The 22,507-nt window shown below is 45.9% G+C and overlaps 1 protein-coding gene across 2 annotated transcripts in view; it reads right to left on the bottom strand.

Annotated features, from left to right (window-relative positions):
* Nucleotides 1–3,202: 3,202 nt before the first annotated feature.
* HSF2BP (heat shock transcription factor 2 binding protein) overlaps nucleotides 3,203–22,507 on the bottom strand; it is an 86,410-nt gene continuing 67,105 nt past the window's right edge. For both annotated transcript variants that reach the window (XM_061167493.1, XM_061167495.1), the window contains exon 9: nucleotides 3,203–3,939. In XM_061167493.1, coding sequence (XP_061023476.1) covers nucleotides 3,731–3,939 — 209 coding nt within the window. In that variant the 3' untranslated portion in view covers nucleotides 3,203–3,730. The remainder of the gene's footprint in view (nucleotides 3,940–22,507) is intronic.

Genomic DNA, 22,507 nt, shown 5'->3' with positions numbered 1-22,507 from the left:
CCTTAAGTCATGTCTGACTATTTTGCAACCCCATGAACTATTAGCCTGCCAAGCCTCTCTCCTCTGTCCATAGGATTTTGCAGGCAAGAATACTGAAATGGGTTACCTTTTCTTTCTCTAAAGATCTTCCCGACCCAGGGATCAAACCCACATCTCCTACATTGAAGGCGAATTCTTCACCTCTGAGCCACAGGGTACTTAAACACTATAAAGGCCACAAGCTCAGAGTTACCATCATACTTGACAGCAAAAAAATTAAAACCTTTCCCCTTAATATTAGGAAGAAGGCTCCCACTCTTGCCACTCTTATTCAACAGAGTATTGAAAGTCCTAGCCAGAGCAATCAGGTGGAAAAAGAAATAAAAGGCATCCAAATTGGAAAGGAAAAAATAAAACTATCATTATTTGCAGACAACATGATGTTATATACAGAGAAAACCCTAGACCATATGATACAACCATTTCAATTTAAGTACATACCCAAAAGATTTGAAAGCAGGAACTCAAACAGATACATGTACACCAACATTCACTGCATCATTCACTACAGCCAAAGGTTAAAACAAATGTCCATCAACAGACAAATGGGTAAACAAAACGTGTGACAAAGACACAATGGCATATTAGGCACGATGGAAAGGAATGCAGTCCTGACACATGGATGAACACTGCATTGCTAAGTGAAATAAGCCAGACCCAGAAGGACAAATATTTGGTTCCATTTATATGAGGTTCTTGAGAAGTCAAACTCAGAGAGACAGAAGTAGAACAGAGGATAGATACTGGGGCTGGGAGCAGGGGAGATGGAAGATGAGGAGTTACTATTCAATGGGTACAGAGTTCCTGTCTGGGTCAATAAAAAGTTCTCGCAATAGACAGAGGAGATGGTTACATAACACCGTCAATATATTTAATACCACTGAATTCTACACTTAGAAGTGGGTTAAATGGTAAATTTTATGTTCACCATCTACATTTCTGTGGTGAATTTTAAAACAATTCAAAAAAACTTGAAGGACGACAAATAACAACAACAAAAAAGACAGTAACAGTCTTCACTGTGTAACATGCACTAGCACATTCGTTCTACATCTGGAGACAAATTTCAATGTGCGCATTCCCCGAGCAGAGAGATATCTGTGGACCACAAGGATGGACCTTTCCTTCCTCACCTGAGGCTGGGCTTAAGAAGCATCCAGAGACTTTTCAGTGGATCATTTGTCGCACCTTCTGAGGCTGCCCTGTCCCCACAGTATGTTGCATCCTAACCTGTGTCATACACTGTACCAGGGTCTAGGTCAGGGACCCTATGTTGAGCCCTTGGGAAGCTGTCTAAGCATCTACTACTTGGAAGAAGAGCAAAACAGTGCAAACTTCGACTTCAGAACTTCTCAGAAAATCAGTACACCTACAAAAGTACTGATCAACCTTTCCACTTGTATAATATCATGGCAGTACAGTTACAGTGTAATGGCCACATTTACAACTTTCATTAAAAACCCTCCTTGCTTGTGGTCTGACTACAGGCCTTGGCCGATTTCCTTCAAGCCCCAGACTTGTGATGCTGTGCTTAATACTCTAGTTAATTTTAAAGGCCTCTGGAATAAGTGGAAGACACGAGGCTATAAAAGGATCCGGGATGAGACAAACACCTTACACCATTATGCTCATTATGCCACACACAGACACACTGGCCTGCATCCTGAAGGGACGGCTCCTGTCAAACCTCTGAGAACACAGAGCAGACTGGAAGGCATGAGGCCTTCCCTGATCACCGGCTGGGCTGGGGCGAGACTAGAGAGGGAGTGAGGTCTGCCTGTGGGCCTGGCAGGCTTCACGCCTTTACAAACAAGCTGACAAACCAAGGAGAGAAGTTCCTTCATGTAATGAATAGAAAAGGAATTATTTAGAGCTTAAATTTAAAAAACAGATACCATTTCACTGCTGCTGTTTCTGATTTTAAAATTCACAAGTGACCTCAGACACTGCCATGTACATACTTCAATGAACACTTTTTAAAATGAGTTTTCTTTAGATCTTTAGATGCAAAAAAAAAAAATGAAGATTCCGTGTTTTCCCCTTGACCTTCATAAGAAAAGTAGAAATATTAGAAAGGCTAGTCACTCCTGAAAATTGGCCTTAAGTACTTTTCCTGTAATATACATTCAAAATACGTATTTTGCATGTTTCTTTCTGAAGGAGTTTTCGTAAGAACCCTTGCTATCTTTAGCACTTTAAAATTAGGAGGAAAAAAAACATATCCTTCTTAATCACATTCATCTACTAATTAGCTAAACTACATGACAGTCACGGGCTTGGCCCAGTTCCATTTTTCTCTATATGCCACCGATCCCATTTTTGGCAGGAAAAAGACCCTGCATTTCTAGAGACAGCACAACTAATTACAACTAGTTTATCTCTCATTACCTTATCAAGCAAATAACCAAAATGAAAATGATACTATGCTAGAAAAAGAACAAAAACACAACGTCCTCAATTTTATTTGCCAGTCATCAGGGCCCACAGCACCACACAGCACAGATGGACCAATGTCTGCCTCCGTGAATTTTAAATTGCCTTTTACAACTTTTCTCTGCTTTTGATGAGCCAGGTTCCACAATATGTCAGCTTGTGAAATTCAAGCAACTGTGTATATATATAAGCTCCTTCATTCAGACTCAGCCATAAACTGCACAAAGCCTGTAAGATCTGCTTAAAAGAAAATGAAGTTATTCCAAACTGCCATGCACACAGAAACAGCATACGCATGTGCTTGGGGCTGCCGCGGGAAAGGACGCTAGCCTGTGTTTTTGCACCTGCAGAACTCCCAGAGCCCACGGGCCTGCACCATCATCCTGATGGACCTAGCACATGCTGCCGTGACTCTAAGGAGTGACAGAGGAGACTCTGCTCACACATCACAGCACCACGAGAAACAGAGAGCACCCTTCTCTGTTCTCTGCCAGAGGCCCAGACACAGTTGAGAAGGACACACACCTGTGCACATCATTTAAAGAACTTCAAGCAACTGTGCGAAGGCCCATGCCATGATAATCTCATATGAAAAACTGGATCCCTGAGTTTATAGCCAAAGGGTCCAGAACAATGTAAGGAGAGTTTTTTCTCCAGCCACGTATATGCATTGTAATATGCAACTTCCTAATACCAAGTTTATAATACTTCAGAAAACAACAGTTATAGCACATCAATGACTCTGCTGGCTTTATTTATTCAAAAACAAAAGAGGCAAAAAAAATACAGAACTATAATGTCCAATGTCATCTGAAATAACAAGTTCACCAAAAGGTAGAAAGGTAAACATGAACTGGGGGGATTAATTGCAATCATTAGAGAGAATGAATTGTTTTTCAAAAAATGTATCTCAGGAAAATGCTGACCAATGGGGTAGGTGGTTATTTAACCTCCCACTTTTAGGGGGAGCCAACAGGTCTCAGAGTCTCCTGGGCAGCAGGAGCCGCTCTGAGAAGGCCCTCTTCTGGCTGCAGCTGACATGGGCCTTTCTGGAAGGACAGATCCTTCCTCAGGCTCCCCTTTTGGCAAGGTTAACCAATCACCCACAAGAATTTTTACTTCCAAGAGGAAGTCCTGTAGATACATATCAATTCACACCCATCGCTAGTCATCACATCTGCATGTGTAACATGGCACACGGCTGGTGACTTTGGAGGACAAAGTGGGGACCCGGGGAGGAGATGGTGCATGAGCACCCCTACACATCACGCTCCAGAGCACGCAGGTCCTCCAGGAGCTCCTGGGCCACGGTCTGCAGGTGGGGGTTGCGGCTCTTGGCCATAGCCAGGATGCGCTGCAGGGGCAAGGAGCTCCGGAACTCAGAGGCTGACCTGGAGAAGACTTCTGGCTCCAGCACCACAGACTGGACGAGGCGCAGCACGTGGAGACACACCTCTGCATCGGGATCTGAGGAAGAGGCAATGCTGCGGTTAGAATTAAGCCTTCCACGGGGACCCTGGGCAGGAGCCACCCTCAGGGCTTCCTGCTCTTTTGGAATGATGGATTGCACAGTTTACTCAACTATGAACTGACCCAAAACAGTGTCACTTCTTGACGTTAAAGCTGAGCTCACGAAGGCACATGAAAACATCTTCTACTTAGTAACGTTCCACCTTCAACTATTATTCACAATCATGTAATTTTGAAATGCTGAACTAAAAATACGAGGGTTTTTCATGTAGTCTGCTGTAATTCTGTCCACTTATATGAGTGCTTTAAAGGTATTACTTCACTTTCACTCCAAGTTCAGCAAACCCGAGAGACCACATACTGACGAGACATCCCTCAGGCCACTGAGCTCTGCAAAGTCACGGCTGCAACACTCAAGCTGCCTTCTGTTTTCCATGGGAGGCTCCCTGGAGTTACAGAGCCAGCAGCCACGGACCACAGCAGGCACGTAGAAGCAGCTGGACCGAAACAAGAGCCCCAAGCAAGCTGTAACCCTGACCACCAGGGATACCCTTCTCCTTACCACGGCTCTCCACTGGGAATGTTAAACATGCCATGGAGTCATTTCTTCATTAGACTCTGTAATAGGAACCAGACTCAAAATCTGTACCTCTTTCCTAGCACTACACTTTAAAAACCTTTAAGCTTTAAGTGGATTGAAGAGAGTAGACTAAACAAGCACTCAGTGGGCACTGTCACGGCACACGCATACACACACACACACTCACGGCACACGCATGCACACACACACGCGCGCGCGCGCACACACACACACACACACACACACACACACACACACACACACCCCCGAGCTCTTCTGTACTGAACAAAAGCACCAAGACACATGGAGACTGCTGTGCTGGGAGGCAGAAACCCCTCTGGGTACAGACCATGAAATCCTCCTGTCTGGGGGGACGAGAAGGAAACTCTCTGGCACAAAAACAACCAAAGACACAAGCAGAGTGGCTGACATAGGAAGGAAGACAGGATCTCTATGAAGGCGCCCCCTCGGACAGAGGCGCAAGAGGGAGCTCCCCACACTCACCCAACGACCTGCAGTGGCCCAGCAAACACCCAGCAGCCAAGGAGAACAGTCTATGGCAGGAAGCAAAACCATGGAAGGCAATCCCTCTGAGACACAGACCAAAGGGAAGGCCTTCAGCTGAGGGTGGAGATTGCTCTGGCCACTCAGTCTGCACTGTCAGCACAGGAAGGAGATGTTCTGAAAGCAGCAGTGCAGAGGTAACCACAGCAACAAACCCCAAGCCCAGCCCAGCCCCGACATCACCATCCCAGCAGAATAAGACCTGTAAACACTTTACCTCGTTCTCTCCTGCAGAGGTTGGCATGCAGGCCAAAGTCAGCCCATGTTTCCACACAGGCTGTGAGCTAAGGATGGCTGTTACCTTTTTAAAGGGTTATTTTAAAAGAAAACAAACAGAAAAATAATACACAACAGAAACCACACATGATTCTCAAAGTTCAAAATAGTTACCAGCAAGCTCATTATAGGAAAAGCCTGCTGACCTCCACTCTACTGCCCTATACACAAGGCCCACCATTCAGTCAGAAATTACAGTGACAAAGCAAGGGAAATAAAACTCCACTGAAGTAATAATCAACAGAACCAGACTCAGAGATAACCTAGATGTAGAAACAATTAGAAAAGGAATTTGAAATAAATATGATCAAGAGATGGGTAAACACTGTTTTAGGGTTCTTGCAGTATACCTGAAGCAGTATAATATTTTATTTAAAGTCTTTTAATGTTTTAATTTAAAATCAACTGATTAATTAATACAATTAATAATAATTCAGTTCAATTTAGTTCAGTCACTCAGTCATGTCTGACTCTTCGGAATGCCATGACTGCAGCATGCCAGGCTTCCCTGTCTATCACCAACTCCTGGAGCTTGCTCAAACTCATGTCCATTGAGTTGGTGATGCCATCCAACCATCTCATCCTCTGTTGTCCCCTTCTCCTCCTGCCCTCAGTCTTTCATTTCCTAGCTTCAGGGTCTTTTCCAGTGAGTCAGTTCTTCACATCAGGCGGCCAAAGTACTGGAGCTTCAGCTTGAACATCAGTTTTTCCAATAAATATTCAAGACTGATTTCCTTTAGGATTGACTGGTTTGATCTCCTTGCAATCCAAGGAACTCTTAAGAGTTGTCTCCAGCACCATAGTTTGAAAGCATCAATTCTTTGGTGCTCAGCCTTCTTTATGGTCCAACTCTCACATCCATACATGACTACCAGAAAAACCATAGCTTTGACTATACGGACCTTTGCCGGCAAAGTGATATCTCTGCTTTTGAATACACTGTCTAGGTTTGTCATAGCTTTTCGTCCAAGCAGCAAGTGCCTTTTAATGTCATGGCTGCAATCACCATCTGCAGTGATTTTGGAGCCCAAGAAAATAAAGTCTCTCACTGTTTCCATTGCTTCCCCATCTATTTGCCATAAAGTGATGGGACGAGATGCCATGATCTTTGCTTTTTGAATGCTGAGTTTTAAGCCAGTTTTTTTTCACTTTCTTTCACCTCATCAAGAAGCTCTTTAGTTCCTCTTCCCTTTTTGCCATTAAAGTGGCATATTAGATATGATAGATAACTAATTATAAATTAATTCACAATTAGAGTTGGAAACTTTAATACTTTTATTTCCATTACTGATTTTAAAAAAGGAAGAAAATCAGTGAAGATACAGAATCCCTTAACAACAGTATCAACCAATTTGACCAAATATGCATTCAAAAGAATTCAAAGTACATTCTGCGATCACAAAGAATTAAGTTAGAAATACAGAAATACATAATAAATAACAGAAAATAAGTGAAAAAAAATCTCCAAATATTATTCAGAATTTTTTCTAAATAACCTGTGGATCAAGAAGAAGTCATAAGGAAAACTAGGAATTACTGTGATTGAAATGAAAATAAAACACATTATCATAATTTGTAGACAGAGTTAAATCACTGCTTACCAGGGGAAATTATAGTACTGAATGCTTGTGTTGGACAAGAACAAAGGTCTCAAATTAATTTCCTTACCTTTCACCTTAAAAAAAAGAAAAAAAAAAAAAGGACTTCCCTGGTGGTCCGGTGGCTAAGAATCTGCCTGCCAGTGCAGGGGACACAGACAGGTTCAGTCCCTGCTCTGGGAAGACTCCATAGGCCACGGGGCAACTAAGCCTGTGTATTGCAACTACTGAGCCCACAGGCTGCAACTAACAAAGCCCAAGCTCTAAAGCCCATGCTCCCCAACAAGAGAAGCCACCACACTGAAGCCCATGAACTGCAAGAAAGAGTGGTCCCTGCTCACTACAACTAGAGAAAGCCCACATGCACCAACAAAGACCCAGTGCAGCCAAAAATAAATAAATTTTTAAATAAAAAAGTAAAAAATCAAACCAAAAACAAGCCAAGGGAAAGTAAAAACAAAGAGCACAAATCAAGACAAATGAGGACAAACAAAAAAGTAGGGGGAAAAAAAAATTAGCCCCAAAGCTGACCCTGCTAAAAAGAAATCTACAAAACTGAAAAAATTCTAGCCAGGCCAAACAAGGAAAGGAGGGGAGAAGAAAAGACAGACACAGATGACAAGTGTTGGGAATGAAAGAGACATCACTATAGAACCTACAGATATTAAAGAAACAATAAGGGAACATGGGCTTCCCTGGTGGATCAGACAGTACAGAATCTGCCCGCAATGCAGGAGACCCAGGTTCAACCCCTGGGTTGAGAAGATTCCCCTGGAGAAAGGAATGGCTATCCACTCCAGTATTCCTGCTCGGAGAATTCCACGAGAAAAGCCTGGTGGACTACCGTTCATGGGGTTGCAAAGAGTCGGACACGACTGAAGTGATTTAGCAGCAGCAGCAACAAAAGGTCTGACCACAGAATCCTGTTAAATCACAAGAATAGTTACAATACGACTTGATTTTTAATCGTTCTCCAGGACATTCTAATCTACTGAACGAAACAAAACCAACAGAAGGAAACCGGTGCCTCCATCAATATGGTTGCACACAGCAGGAGAGGGCGGGGGCCAGCAGCTTGCAACTGCTGGCTCTCCCTCCAGGACAGGCCTGGCCACACGGCCAGCCCAGGGCATCTCCAGAGCACTGCAGGCAGGAGAGGAGAGCTCTCCGGAGCTCCAGAGCTCTCACACCCAGAGCCTGCTCTCCACTGAGCAGTCACCTGTGAGGCCCACAGGGCCAGCCAGACATGCCATCACTGCTCAGAAGTGTCCAGAATGCCTCCTGCAGCTGCCTTCAGAGTCAGTCTGGGAGCCATTCCCAAACACCGGGGTCACCGCCTGAGACACATGAGGATCCTAACACCCGCGTGCACTGAGTCGGGCTGCTGACCCCCCAGCCGCAGGCTCCCCTCCAGCCCCTCAGCCAGGCCCTCTCCCCACCCAGCCGCAGGCTCCCCTCCAGCCCCTCAGCCAGGCCGGCAGGCTCTCCCACTGCTGCTCAGCTTACAGTGTCACAGGAGCTGCAGGACACAGCGCTCTCCGGGCTCTCCTCCCCCTCTTCCTGCCTCGTCATGGGCCCTCTCTCTCCTTGCTTCCTCCTCCTCCTTTCCGTCCTGCTCTGAAAATGCTGGTGCAGCCCAGGCCCAGCCTCAGGCCCTCCCACTCCCTGGATGATGTCCACTGCTGCAGCCGCACAGGCACCCTCCACCATGACGGCTCACAGGGTGGCCTCCAGCCCCAGCCTCTGCGTGACTCAGCTCACAAATCCAACTGTGCCCTTCACATCTCCCTTTGAACATGAAACAGGCCTCCCGAATTTAACATGAGAAGAATTACTGTTTCTCCCCATCAGGGATAAGTTTGTTGTTCGGTCACTCAGTCGTGCCTGACTCTTTGCGACCCCATGGACTGTTGTGTCCGACTCTTCGCAACCCCATGGACTGTCGCTTGCCAGGCTCCTCCATCCATGGCATTTTCCAGGCAAGAATACTGGAGTGGGTTGCCATTTCCTTCTTCAGGGGATCTTCCCAACCCAGGGATCAAGCCTACATCTCCTGCATTGCAGGCGGACTCTTTACCACTGAGCCACCAGGGAAGCCCAGGGACCAACTACTCAGCCCCAAACCTAAGCATCAACCCGGCTTCCCCTTCCTCATATTCCGGTCCCTTCAAGATGGATCTTGAATCCAGTCACGTCAATCACTGTTACCACTCCTGCTATCCCCAGACTCCCACTGCTTTCTCACCCACACCCCGCACCTGCCCCCTGTTCCCCTCGCAGCAGCCCGATGGAGCCTGGAGACAGCCCTTCAGCCCAGGGCCACCCCTGCTCTGCCATCACAGGCCACTCCAGCCCAACGGGTTCCTTGACCTCCCCTCCTGGCACTGCCCCACGCCTCTCTACCACACTGGCTGCTTCACCCCCACGTTCTCACAGACCATGGCCACGGTACAGCCCTCCCACGGCACCCCTCACCACAGAGCTCTGATGGCTTCTCCTCCGCCTCACTCAGGTCCCCACTGCCCACAGAGCAGCCCCACTTGGCCCCTGGAACCCTCACGTCACCCTGTCTTTACTGTGCTAGAAGATTTCCACCACTCTGCTGGTCGTCAGGTCTCCCCAGCTGAACGTAAGCTCCATGAGGGGAAGAGCTTGGCTTGGTCACTTCTGAACCTCCAGTTTCCCAGGCAGGATTGGCGCTCAAGGACACCTGTAAGGCAGACGCTGCTCAAGCGCTCCTGCCCATGGTGTCCGCCACCCTCGGGGCAGAGGATGCCCCTCCCAACTCAGCAGTGAAGTCTGCAGAGGAGATGCCAAGCGCAGCAGTGTACTTTGTGAGAGACTAAAGAAGTACAGTCTCTAGTCTCTACTCTCTTACCTAGTTAGGGATTTTTTTTTCCAGTAAAGTAGTTGCAGGCCACTAACAAGTAACAGATGAGAAAATACAAATACAAGTCTGTTGGTAATATTCGCCATGATACCCTAAGGAAGGAAAGATCAGTCTTGGGGGGTGGGACATCTGAAAAGGTTCCCCTAGAGAGTGCTTTCAAGTTGGATTTTGAAGATCTGGGAACATAAAGCATCTAATCATTTATCCTATTTCTCATTTCTTCTTTCCAAAATCCAAAAAGATGTTATAATATCAACCTTTACCAATTACAGGATGTGAGCATCTTGGCTCCTTCCATCAGCTCATCTGTTTCTGGATTGCCCTCCAGCACAGACTCTGCACTGCCCTCTTTCCAAATCACTTCTCAACTTTCTCCATATTCTTAACACAATACTTCAGACAACAGATCACACACAGAGGGAAGTGGGAAAAGATCACCTTGCCCAGCTAGGAACCTGCTCCTTTTCTAAAACACACTTGCACAGCAGATGGGTCAGCTCTGACACACACGCAAAGCCTGACTCACATCCAAATTAGTCCCAATTCAACACATGTCAAAACACATTAAAATAAGCAGATGTCAGTAACCATATCAGAAGTATGGCCGGAAAACACAGAATTCTCAGAATGGTGTATCATCTCTTAAATGGAGGTAATGCACAATTTTCATATCTCAAATTAAATGTGGGTTTAAACGATAACAACAGAATGGCCCAGGAGAGAACACACAGGCTTAGGCGGGGAGTGTGGAGTCAGAGGGCAGGATACGACCAGCACACAGGGCACCTTGCTAACTGCCCGGCCTTGGCCAGGAAGGACTTTCACTCTCTGAGTCTCGGCCCCAGGACACACGCCCATCCCAGAGGGTTTGAGAGGCATGTGAGATAACACATATAAGCGCGTGCTGGGTGGAGCAGGAGCCTGTAAACGTGGCTGCTAGACTCTAACTGGCTGCCGTGCTGCCTCCAGCTGTGACGATTATCACACAACTGTAGCCTATCAGAACTCAAGCATCTTACCTAAAAGAGCTTCCAGGGGTTACCTTTCGGGTTATTTTTCTGGGAAGTTTAGCTTATGGATAGTCCATCTGAAGCAAGAGGGTTTGTGCCAGCAGCGGCTTCTGTTTCTGGAGATGAGGCAGCGTGGGGAGAAGCAGTGGCAGGGATGAGAAGATGAGGCTGGGGGCTGGATGCACAGATGGCCTGCTCCCAAGTGCTTCCTGGGGAGAAGTGCAGCCACACCACACACCCAAGGGAAATAGGAAGCTACCAAATTCACTCCTGCTGACATTTTCTTTGTTGAAATTTTGCCCTCACACAAAGAAGAAAAAAATACTCAAAGAGAAAAAAAGCAAAAGGCAGTAGTGACCCGTAGGATAACACCAAACTTGTTAAGAGTCCTGGAAGGAGAGGGGTTGGAAGACATAAATGCACTGTGAAGATACAACGGCCCCAGATATCCAAATGTGAGGTAAACCACAAAGCTAGAGAGCTGCACCAAGGCTTGCCTTGTCTGAACACCAGTGACAGAGACTCACAGAAGGGAAAAGAGGAAAAACCATGTGAGGTGGAGGAAAGGTAAGAAGGACAGCAGGCTCCTGGTGAGAACACATGAGGGCCAGAGGGCAGGGACATTTAATACTTTAAATGTCTTTACAGTAATGAAACTGGGAAGCCCACACCCAACAAGCTATCCTCTGAAAATCATGGCAAATAAACACTTTGTAAGACAAACAGAAATGGAGAGAATTGTACCCCAGGCAGGCCTGCACCCCAAGAAATGGTAAAAGTCCTTTAGGCAGGAGAATGCTACAGGTGGAAACTGAGATCCATACAAAGGAATGGGAGCACCAGGAGTGGGAAATCACACACGCTTTTCTTCCTATCTTTTCAATCTCTTTAAAAGGGAACTGATTAAAGCAAAAATAATAAAAATGTATTTCTAGGTTTTCAACACATGTATGACAATTTTAAGAGAATGGAAGGGGGAAAAGAAGTATACTATTAACACTGCACATGAGTGGTTGGAAGGTGAACTATGATAAGTTAGATATGTATATCTTACCCATCAGAATAACCACTAAAAGAAACACTTTTTAAAAAGCGAAGTAGCTAATAAACCAGTAATGGTGATAAAATGGAATCAAACAAAACTACTAAATTCATACAAAAAAAGAAAAGTGAAAAAGAACAAAGAACAGATATGACAAGTAGAAAACAAATAGCAAAATGACACTTCAGTTCAGTTCAGTTCTCAGTCATGTCCAACTCTTTGCGACCCCATGAATCGCAGCACGCCAGGCCTCCCTGTCCATCACCAATTCCCCGAGTTTACTCAAACCCATGTTTAACACCTATTTAACACCTACCATATCAGGTGTTGGCCCGGGCACTACTGTGTTTTAATACACACTGAGACTCTTGAGGTAGAAACACCCATTTTGCAGATCAGAAAAGGGAGAGCCTAAAAGGTAAGTTCCCAAGTAGAAGAGTTGGCATTTCTCCAGGTTTAAGGAATCCCAAAATCCATGTTCCTTAAAACATATCAAATTTCCTAACATGAAAACTGATAAATGTAGGAACTAATTACTGGAAGAAGTAATTAAATCTTTTTCTTTTACAAATTAGGAGAGATTCCTATTTTCTAGTACAATATCATACAGCAGATCTACCTAAAAGCAAAGGGGCAGAAAAAAACAGTTTTAAAATTCTTAGTCCTGAGCAGTTATGACAGTATAGAGTTACGAAAACAGCCACCAACACTGAGAAGGACATACTGCTTCTCAGAGAATATTTCTGTTTTCTCATTCTGTAATAAAATATATATTCATCTTCCTAAAATACACACCAAATTCTGTAACAAATTTCAATTTTTAAGTTAAAGCAATTTTAAACATAATTCAGGGGACAAACATCCTGGGCTTGATAGACCTTGTTTTTAATCTGCCTACAGTAACAAATAACTCTAAGGACATCAAGAAGATGATCTTTCAGAAGACTGATTAGGCTTGGGCTGTACTCACTGTGTCAAGAGAACCATCACTGTCATCATGAACAAGGAAGCTTGCTGGCGGAGACAAGAGAGGCATTAAGGTGTCTTCGCCCCACCCCTCACTGCATGGGACCTGCAGTTCAAGCAGGAACAAACCACCCTGGTCAAAGAATGCCACCTCTGGTGAGTGTCTGAAACTGACAGACACTGTTGGGTTGTTGGCTACCTCAGTTCAGTTCAGTTCAGTCGCTCAGTCGTGTCCGACTCTTTGCGACACTATGAATCGCAGATCTCCAGGCCTCCCGGTCCATCACAAACTCCCAGAGTTTACTCAAACACATGTCCATCGAGTCGGTGATGCCATACAACCACCTCATCCTCTGTCGTCCCTTTCTCCTCCTGCCCCCAATCCCTCCCAGCATCAGGGTCTTTTCCAGTGAGTCACCTCTTTGCATAAGGTGGCCAAAGTATTGGAGTTTCAGCCTCAACATCAGTCCTTCCAATGAGCACCCAGGACTGATCTGCCTTAGGATGGACTGGCTGGATCTCCTCGCAGTCCAAGGGACTCTCAAGAGTCTTCTCCAACACCACAGTTCAAATGCATCAATTCTTTGGCGCTCAGCTTTCTTCACAGTCCAACTCTCACATCCATACATGACCACTGGAAAAACCATAGCCTTGACTAGACAGACTTTTGTTGGCAAAGTAATGTCTCTACTTTTTAATATGCTGTCTAGGTTGGTCATAACTTTCCTTCCAAGGAGTAAGCGTCTTTTAATTTCATGGCTGCAATCACCATCTGCAGTGATTTTGGAACCCAGAAAAATAAAGTCAGCCACTGTTTCCACTGTTTCCCCATCTACTTGTCATGAAGTGATGGGGCCAGATGCCATGATCTTAGTTTTCTGAATGTTGAGCTTTAAGCCAACCTTTTCACTCTCCTCTTTCACTTTCATCAAGAGGCTAATTAGTTCCTCTTGACTTTCTGCCATAAGGGTGGTGTCATCTGCATCTCTGAGGTTATTGATATTTCTTCCGGCAATCTTGATTCCAGCTTGTGCTTCTCCCAGGCCAGCGTTTCTCATGATGTACTCTGCATATAAGTTAAATAGGCAGGGTGACAATATGCAGCCTTGTTAAAATAAACTAATACTAATCCCTGGTGGCTCAGACATAAAGAACCCACCTGCAATGCAGGAGATCCGGGTTTGCTCCCTGAGTCAGGAAGAGTCCCTGGAGAAGGCATGGCAATCCACTCCAGTATTCTTGCTTGGAGAGTTTCATGGACAGACCATGGGGTCCCAAAGAGTCAGATACGACTCAACAACTCTCAGTCAGTCAATACCAATCAAAAGAAAGATACAGGGGCTATACTAACCTCAAGTAAAGTAGCACTCAGAGGAAGGACTATTACCAGGGATAAGGAAGGACATTTTGAAATGATTAAAAGAAAAGTCTATTAACAGGACATAACCATCATAAACATTCACGTACTGAATAAGAGAGCTTCAAAACACATGAAGTAAAAACTGACAGCACTGAAAGGAAAAATAAATCCACAGTGATGGTCAAAGATTTCAATATTCTTCTCTTGATAACCGATAAAAAAGTAAAAAATCAGTAAGGATATAGAACACTAAACAACATACCAACCAACCTGAAAGTTGCTGCTGTTGTTACTAACATTTATAAAACACCCCACCCAAAAACAATAATATACGCAGTTTTTTTCAAGTGTGGTGGAACATTCCGAAGATAGACCACATCTGGCACTAAAAGACAAGTCTCAATAAATAAAAAAGGACTGGAATCATACATGTATGTTCTCTTACCACAGCAGAATTAAATTGCAAATCTATATCAGAAACACATCTAGAAAATCTCCAAATATTTGGAAATGTCAAACTTAGCTTAGAACATGCACCATACAGCAAACATACTGAAGAGTCAGTCGTGTGGCATCACAACCCCCAGAGTCGGACACCCATGACCTGCTACACCTCATCCTGCACTCTGTCAGTCAGGCCTAACAGACTTCCGTGTGTATTCAAAACTACAGGTGCCTTAGCATTCTCTTCACTGCAGATTACCCAGAGGTCCTCCAGAGGCCACCAGACACCACTGCAGACCCGAGAAGACCCACAAGGTCCTGCAGGCCACATCCCTTCCCTTCACAGCCTCTCCCTCCCATGGGCTCACCCCCTCCCACCCCACCCCACCCCACCACCCTCCACCTCCACCCCAGTCCTCCCACACAGCTTCGTCCCACAGCTCTCCAAGTCTGCCTTCCCGAGGAGTCCAGGACATCTGGACGCTAATCTAATGGCCCTACTCAGAGTCTGGAAAGACCCCTGGCGCAGCTCTCCTCCCCACCTAGGGCAACTCTGAAACCGTCACCAGCCCTGATCTCCTGGCTACTGCCCAGCAGAGAAAGCACAGGTCAGGCCTCAGCCCTCCCCACCTCACTTCCTGGGCCAGCAGCCCACTTGGTAATCAGCAGGCGCTCAAAAGTATCTAGAGAATGGATGAGTGAATCTGCAAGTGAGAGATTATGGGGGTGAATGTGCTCTCCAAGCAGGCACCTGCCACACGCCGCATGGGGAAGCAAAGCAGGTTCTGACCGGGGTTCCCCCACTTGCGAGCAGTGACTCCAGAAAAACACACTTCCTGGTGACACAGTTGTGCCCAAGGTGACAGATGGGGCAAATACAACCCTCTCTACACGTGGCTGTGAGAGCCAGCCCCGTGTGCGGTGGGCTCGTGGCTCTGTAAACTGGCTATGTAGTGCATAGCCCAGAGGACACGGGTTCCCCAAGAACTGGTCTATAACGCTCCCCTCTCCAAGTAAGATGAGGGAAACCCACGAACAGACTAGGAACCTCAGTAAAAACATGAACAGAGAGCCAGGGACCTTGCAGTAACCTCCAGAGACCAGACCCAAGTTCCCTCCTGCTCCTGACAAGAGCTGACAGAGCTCTGGTCAGGCTGCAGGTGACGGCCGAGCACCATGTGGGGCACAGACCATGTGACTGTAATAGCAGGCACCCTGGCAGATGGACAGGGGGAAACAGGGGCTGGCCAGGTTCCAGCGAAGAGCCAGGGTAAGGAGGGTCCTCACACGGGAGCCGAGCGCCACTGAGGGATGAGTGACCCCAGGCTTCCTGGCTCGTCTGCCCCTACACTCCACACGTCCTTCCCCTGCTCTCATGCCCATGGTTTCAGGGCAGTTCTGAGGTGGGCAGCTGGGCTTGCGAGGGATTCAGCAACCAGGAAGAAGGTGCTCTGGACGCGGACAAAGGCATCCCTCAATGGCCGCCCTGAGGTCAAGTACTCCCCGAGCCACTGCTGTGTCAGCCCCTCGGGCCCAGCTGGTCTCTGAGTGGACTGCCTCTAGCCAGCCTGCCCTGGAAAACATCACAGTCACCTCACTGTGCCCCTTTAGCCGACAAATCTATGTAGCACTTTAATTCGATAAAAACCAGTCCACCATCCTCTTATCTGGAGAAGGAAATGGCAACCCACTCTGGTGTTCTTGCCTGGAGAATTCCATGGACAAAAGAGCCTGGCGGGCTACAGTCCACGGGGTCACAAAGAGTCGGACATGACTGAGCGACTAACATATCCTCTTATCAGTGAGTCGGCTGCCCCATCCCTCCTGACTCTTCTCAAGACACCAGCAAATCGACAAGTTGGGTGTTTATCTTGGAAGCAACAGTTCTTATCATCTTTTTTAAAATTAAAAAAACCTTCTTCAAATTCTGATAGAAACTGTGAATTAATCCTCTCCAACACCCCCCACACACACACACAACCCCCCCTACACACACACCCCACACGTACACACACCCGCCCCCAACACACACACACACACACATACACCCTTGAAGACCCCAGAGTGCGAGGCTCTCCTCTGCCTCCAGGAGGAAGCTGGCAATCTGCTGGACAGATCCTGGTTTCCCTGCCAGGCGACAGAGGCCCCCTTGGGAATGCCAGGAACAGGTTACCCCAGAGCTGACCAGACTCCCTCCTCTCAGGGAGCGACTAAGGGGCTAGCCTCTTCCACAAGCCTCTTATCCTCATCCATCAGAGGGCAAACAGAATGAAAACCACAATCGCAGAAAACTAACCAAACTGATCACTTGGACCATACCTTTGTCTAACTCAGTGAAACTATGAGCCATGCTGTGCAGGGCCACCCAAGACAGATGCGTCATGGTGGAGAGGTCTGAAAAAATGTCATCCACTGGAGAAGGGAATGGCAAGCCACTTCAGTATTCTTGCCTTCAGAACCCTATGAACAGTATGAAAAGGCAAAAAGATATGACACTGAAAGATGAACTCCCCAGGTCGGTAGGTACCCAATTTGCTACTGGAGAAGAGTGGAGAAATAACTCTAGAGAGAATGAAGCAGCTGAGCCAAAGCGGAAACAACACCCAGCTGGGGATGTGTCTGGTGGTGAAAGTGAAGTCCAACGCTATAAAGAACAATATTGCGTAGGAACCTGGAATGTTAGGCCCATGAATCAAGGTAAATCGGATGTGGTCAAGCAAAAGATGGCAAGAGTGAACATAAACATTTTAGCAATCCGTGAACTAAAATGAGTGAAATTTTAGTTCACTAAAATGAATGTGAGAATTTAATTCAGATGACCATTATATCTACTACTGTGGGCAAGAATCCCTTCAAAGAAATGGAGTAGCTCTCATAGTCAACAAAAGAGTCCAAAATGCAGTAATTGTGTACAATCTCAAAAATGACAGCATGATCTCTGTTCACTTCCAAGGCAAACCATTCAATATCACCGTAATCCAAGTCTATGTTCCAACCACTAATGCTGAAGAAGCTGAAGTTGAACAGTTCTATGAAGACCTACAAGATCTTCTAGAACTAACACCCAAAAAAGATGTCCTTTCCATTATAGGAGACTGGGATGCAAAGTAGGAAGTCAAGAGATACCTGGAGTAACAGGCAAGTTTGGCCTTGGAGTACAGAATGAAGCAGGGCAAACCAAGTTTTGCCAAGAGAACACACACTGGTCATAGCAAACAACCTCTTTCAGCAACACAAGAGACAACTCTACACACGGACATCACCAGAGGGTCAATACCAAAATCAGACTGATTATATTCTTTGCAGCCAAAGATGGAGATGCTTTATACAGTCAGCAAAAACAAGACTGGAAGCTGGCTATGGCTCAGATCATGAACTCCTTATTGCAAAATTCAGACTTAAATTGAAGAAAGTAGGGAAAACCACTAGGCCATTCAGGGAGTGTGTGTGTGTGTGTGTGTGTGTGTGTCACTCAGTTTTGTCCAACTCTTTGTGACCCCAGGGACTATAACCTGCCAGGCTCCTCTGTCCATGAAATTCTCCAGGCAAGAATACTAGAGTGGGTAGCCATTTTCTTCTCCAGGGGATCTTCCCGACTCAGGGATGTAACCTGGGCTTCCCGCATTGCAGACAAACTCTTTATGGTCTGAGCCACCAAGGAAGCCCATTCAGGTATGACCTAAATCAAATACCTTACAATTATACGGTGGAAGTGACAAATAAAGTCAAGGGATTAGATCTGATTACACAGTGCCTAAAGAACTATGGATGGAAATTCATAACATTATACAGGACACAGTGATCAAAACCATCCCCAAGTAAAAGAAATGCAAAGAGACAAAACGGTTGTCTCAGGAGGCCTTACAAATAGCTGAGAATAGAAGAGAGGCTAAAGGCAAAGGAGATAAGGAAATATATACCCATCTGAATCCAGAGTTCCACAGAATAGGAAGGAGAGACAGGAAAGCCTTCCTGAGTGAACAATAAAGAGCTAGAGGAAAACAATAGAATGGGAAAGACTATCGATCTCTTCAAGAAAATTAGAGGCATCAAGGGAACATTTCATGCAGAGATGGGCATGATAAAGGACAGAAAAAGTATGGACCTAACAGAAGCAGAAGATATTAATAAGAGGTGGGAAAAATACACAGAAGAACTATACAAAAAAGATCTTAATGACCTGGATGGGTCACCTATAGCCAGACATCCTGGAATGTGAAGTCAAGTAGACCTTAGGAAGCATCACTATGAACAAAGCTAGCGGAGGTGATGGAATTCCAGCAGAGCTACTTCAAATATTAAAAGATGATGCCATTAAAGTGCTGCACTTCATATACAAGAAAAGTTGTGGCCACAGGACTGGGAAAGATCAGTTTTTATTCCAATCTCAAAGAAGGGCAATGCCAAAGAATGCTCAGACTACTGCACAGTTGCACTCATTTCACATGCTACCAAGGTTATGCTCAAAATCCTTCAAAGCTAGGCTTCAGCAGTACATGAACCAAGAACTTCCAGATGTACAAGATGGATTTAGAAAAAGTAGAGGAACCAGAGATCAAATTGCCAACATCTGCTGGGTCATAGAAAAAGCAAGAGAATTCCAGAAAAACATCTACTTTTGCTTCACTGACTACACTAGAGCCTTTGACTGTATGGATCACAACAAACTGTGGAAAATTCTTCAACAGATGGGAATACCAGACCACCTTACATGCCTCCTCAGAAATCGCTATGCAGATCAAGAAGCAACAGTCATAACCAGACATGGAACAACAGACTGGTTCCAAACTGGGAAAGGACTACATCAAGGCTATATACTGTCACCCTGCTTATTTAACGTATACGCAGAGTACATCATGTGAAATGCTGGGATGGATGAAACACAAGCTAGAATCAAGATTGCTGGGAGAAATATCAATAACCTCAGATATGTAGATGACACGACCCTTAAGGCAGAAAGCAAAGAGGAACTAAAGAGCCTCTTGATGAAGGTGAAAGATGAGAGTGGAAAAAGCTGGCTTAAAACTCAACATTCAGGGGGGAGGAGCCAAGATGGGGGAGGAGTAGGATGGGGAGACCACTTTCTCTCCTACAAATTCATCAAAAGAATAACTGAACGCAGAGCAAACTTCGCAAAACAACTTCTGATCACTAGCTGAGGTCATCTGGCGCCCAGAAAAGCAGCCCATTGTCTTCAAAAGGAGGTAGGACAAAATATAAAAGATAAAAAGTGAGACAAAAGAGCTAAGGACGGAGATCCGTCCTGGGAAGGGAGTCTTAGGCGGCATTGCTTGGGGTAGGGTCCGGGCCTGAGTGCCCTGAGGACAATCGGAGGGAGCTTCTGTGAGTTGCCAACTTGAACTGTGGGAGACCAAAAGAGAGAGAGAAAATTAACCGGCCCGAACACACTGCCGGCCGTTCGCAGAACAAAGGGACCGAGAAAGTCCAGAGAAGAGCTCGCAGGCTGCGGACTGGCCCAACCCCGACGGAGGCAGGGGGGAGGGGAAGGTCGCGGCGAGACACAGGGCGCAGGCACCCGACCGGCGCGGGCGGGGACTGGGGCTGGGGACGCGGAGGGCAGAAGGCGCACGCACCTGACTGGCGCCAGCGGAAACTGAGACTGGGTCCGCGGAAGGGAGGGGGCGCGCCACACCTGGGGAGAGTGCGCCCACCAAGCCCCTCGCTGCCTGGACTGCTCTGACGGGGAAGGCACAGAGAGCAGGCGCAGCTTTTCCTTCCGTGCTTTTGTGGAACACCCGAGGGCTGGAACCTCGCGGAGCGCGGGGCGCGCTCCATATAGAGCAGCCGGGAGCCTGAGCAGCGCGGACGGAGAGAGCAGCGTCAGCCCCTCCTGGCAGCGCCAGCCCGTCCCCGCGGCGCCAGCCCCTCCCTGCAGCGTCAGCCCCTCCCCGCAGAGCGACGGAACTAGCTACCTGAATAAGGGTCCACCTCCGCCCGCCTGTGTCAGGGCGGAAATGAGGCTCTGAAGAGACCGGCAAACAGAAGCCAAATAAACAAAGGGAACCGCTTCAGAAGGGGCTGGTGCAACAGATAAAGTCCCTGTAGAAAACACCGACTACACCGGAAGGGGCCTGTAGATATCGAGAAGTGTAAGCTGGAATGAGGAGCTATCTGAAACTGAGCCGAACCCACACTGACCGCAACAGCTCCAGAGAAACTCCTAGATATAATTTTACTTTTTTTTTTTTCTTCCTTTTATTTTTTATTTTTTCTCTTTTATTTTCCTTTAAAATTCCCTACTACTCCCCCATTACTCCTTAACTTTCATTTCCATAGATTTTTATGATTTTTTTAATTAGGGAAAAAAAAATTTTTTTTCTTTTTCTTTTTTTTTCTTTTTTCTTCTTTTTTTTTCTTTCCTTTTTCTCTTCTATTTTCTATTTTTCTTTTTCTCTTATTTCTTTTAAAGTCCTCTAGTACTCCTCTACTACTCCTTAATTTTCATTTTCAATACACTATAACCTTACAAAAAAAAAGAAGAGAAGCCCTATTTTTAAACCGAAGATTATTCTCTCCCAATCTTGACTCTCTGTTTTCTACCTCAGAACACCTCTATTTCCTCCTTTCCCCTTCTCTTCCCAATCCAATTCTGTGAATCTTTGTAGGTGACTGGGCTACAGAGAACACTCTGGGAACAGACAGCTGCGTAGATCTGTCTCTCTCCTCTTGAGTCCCCCTTTTTCTCCTCCTGCTCATCTCTATCTTCCTCCTCCCTCTTCTCTTCTTCATGTAACTCTGTGAACCTCTCTGGGTGTCCCTAACGGGGGAGAATCTTTTCGCTATTAACCTAGAAGTTTTCTTATCAGTGCTGTATAGTTGGAGAAGTCCTGAGACTACAGGAAGAATAAAACTGAAATCCAGAGGCAGGAGACTTAAGCCCAAAACCTGAGAACACCAGAAAACTCCTGACTACATGGAACTTTAAGTAATAAGTGACCGTCCAAAAGCCTCCATACTTACACTGAAACCAACCACCACCCAAGAGCCAATAAGTTTTAGAGCAAGACATACCACGCAAATTCTCCAGCAACGCAGGAACATAGCCCTGAACGTCAACATACAGGCTGCCCAAGGTCACACCTAACACATAGACCCATCTCAAAACTCATTACTGGGCACTCCATTGCTCTCCAAAGAGAAGAAATCAAGTTCCACGCACCAGAACACTGACGCAAGCTTCCCTAACCAGGAAACCTTGACAAGCCAATCGTCTAACCCCACCCACTGGGTAAATCCTCCACAATAAAAAGGAACCACAGACCTCCAGAATACAGAAAGCCCACTCCAGACACAGCAATCTAAACAAGATGAAAAGGCAGAGAAATACCCAACAGGTAAAGGAACATGAAAAATGCCCACCAAGTCAAACAAAAGAGGAGGAGATAGGGAATCTACCTGAAAAAGAATTTGGAATAATGATAATAAAAATGATCCAAAATCTTGAAAACAAAATGGAGTTACAGATAAATAGCCTGGAAACAAAGATTGAAAAGATACAAGAAATGTTTAATAAAGACCTAGAAGAAATAAAAAAGAGTCAATTAAAAATGAATAATGCAATGAATGAGATCAAAAACACTTTGGAGGGAACCAAGAGCAGAATAATGGAGGCAGAAGATAGGATAAGTGAGGTAGAAGATAAAATGGTGGAAATAAATGAAGCAGAGAGGAAAAAAGAAAAAAGGATCAAAAGAAATGAGGACAACCTCAGGGACCTCTGGGACAATGTGAAACGCCCCAACATTCGAATCATATGAGTTCCAGAAGAAGAAGACAAAAAGAAAGGCCATGAGAAAATACTCAAGGAGATAATA

The sequence above is a fragment of the Dama dama genome, chromosome 19, assembly GCF_033118175.1.
Source record: "Dama dama isolate Ldn47 chromosome 19, ASM3311817v1, whole genome shotgun sequence".
In the NCBI taxonomy this organism is placed as follows: Eukaryota; Metazoa; Chordata; class Mammalia; order Artiodactyla; family Cervidae; genus Dama; species Dama dama.
The sequence above is the reverse complement of the archived record's forward strand: the minus strand, read 5'-3'. Positions and strand labels throughout refer to the sequence as shown.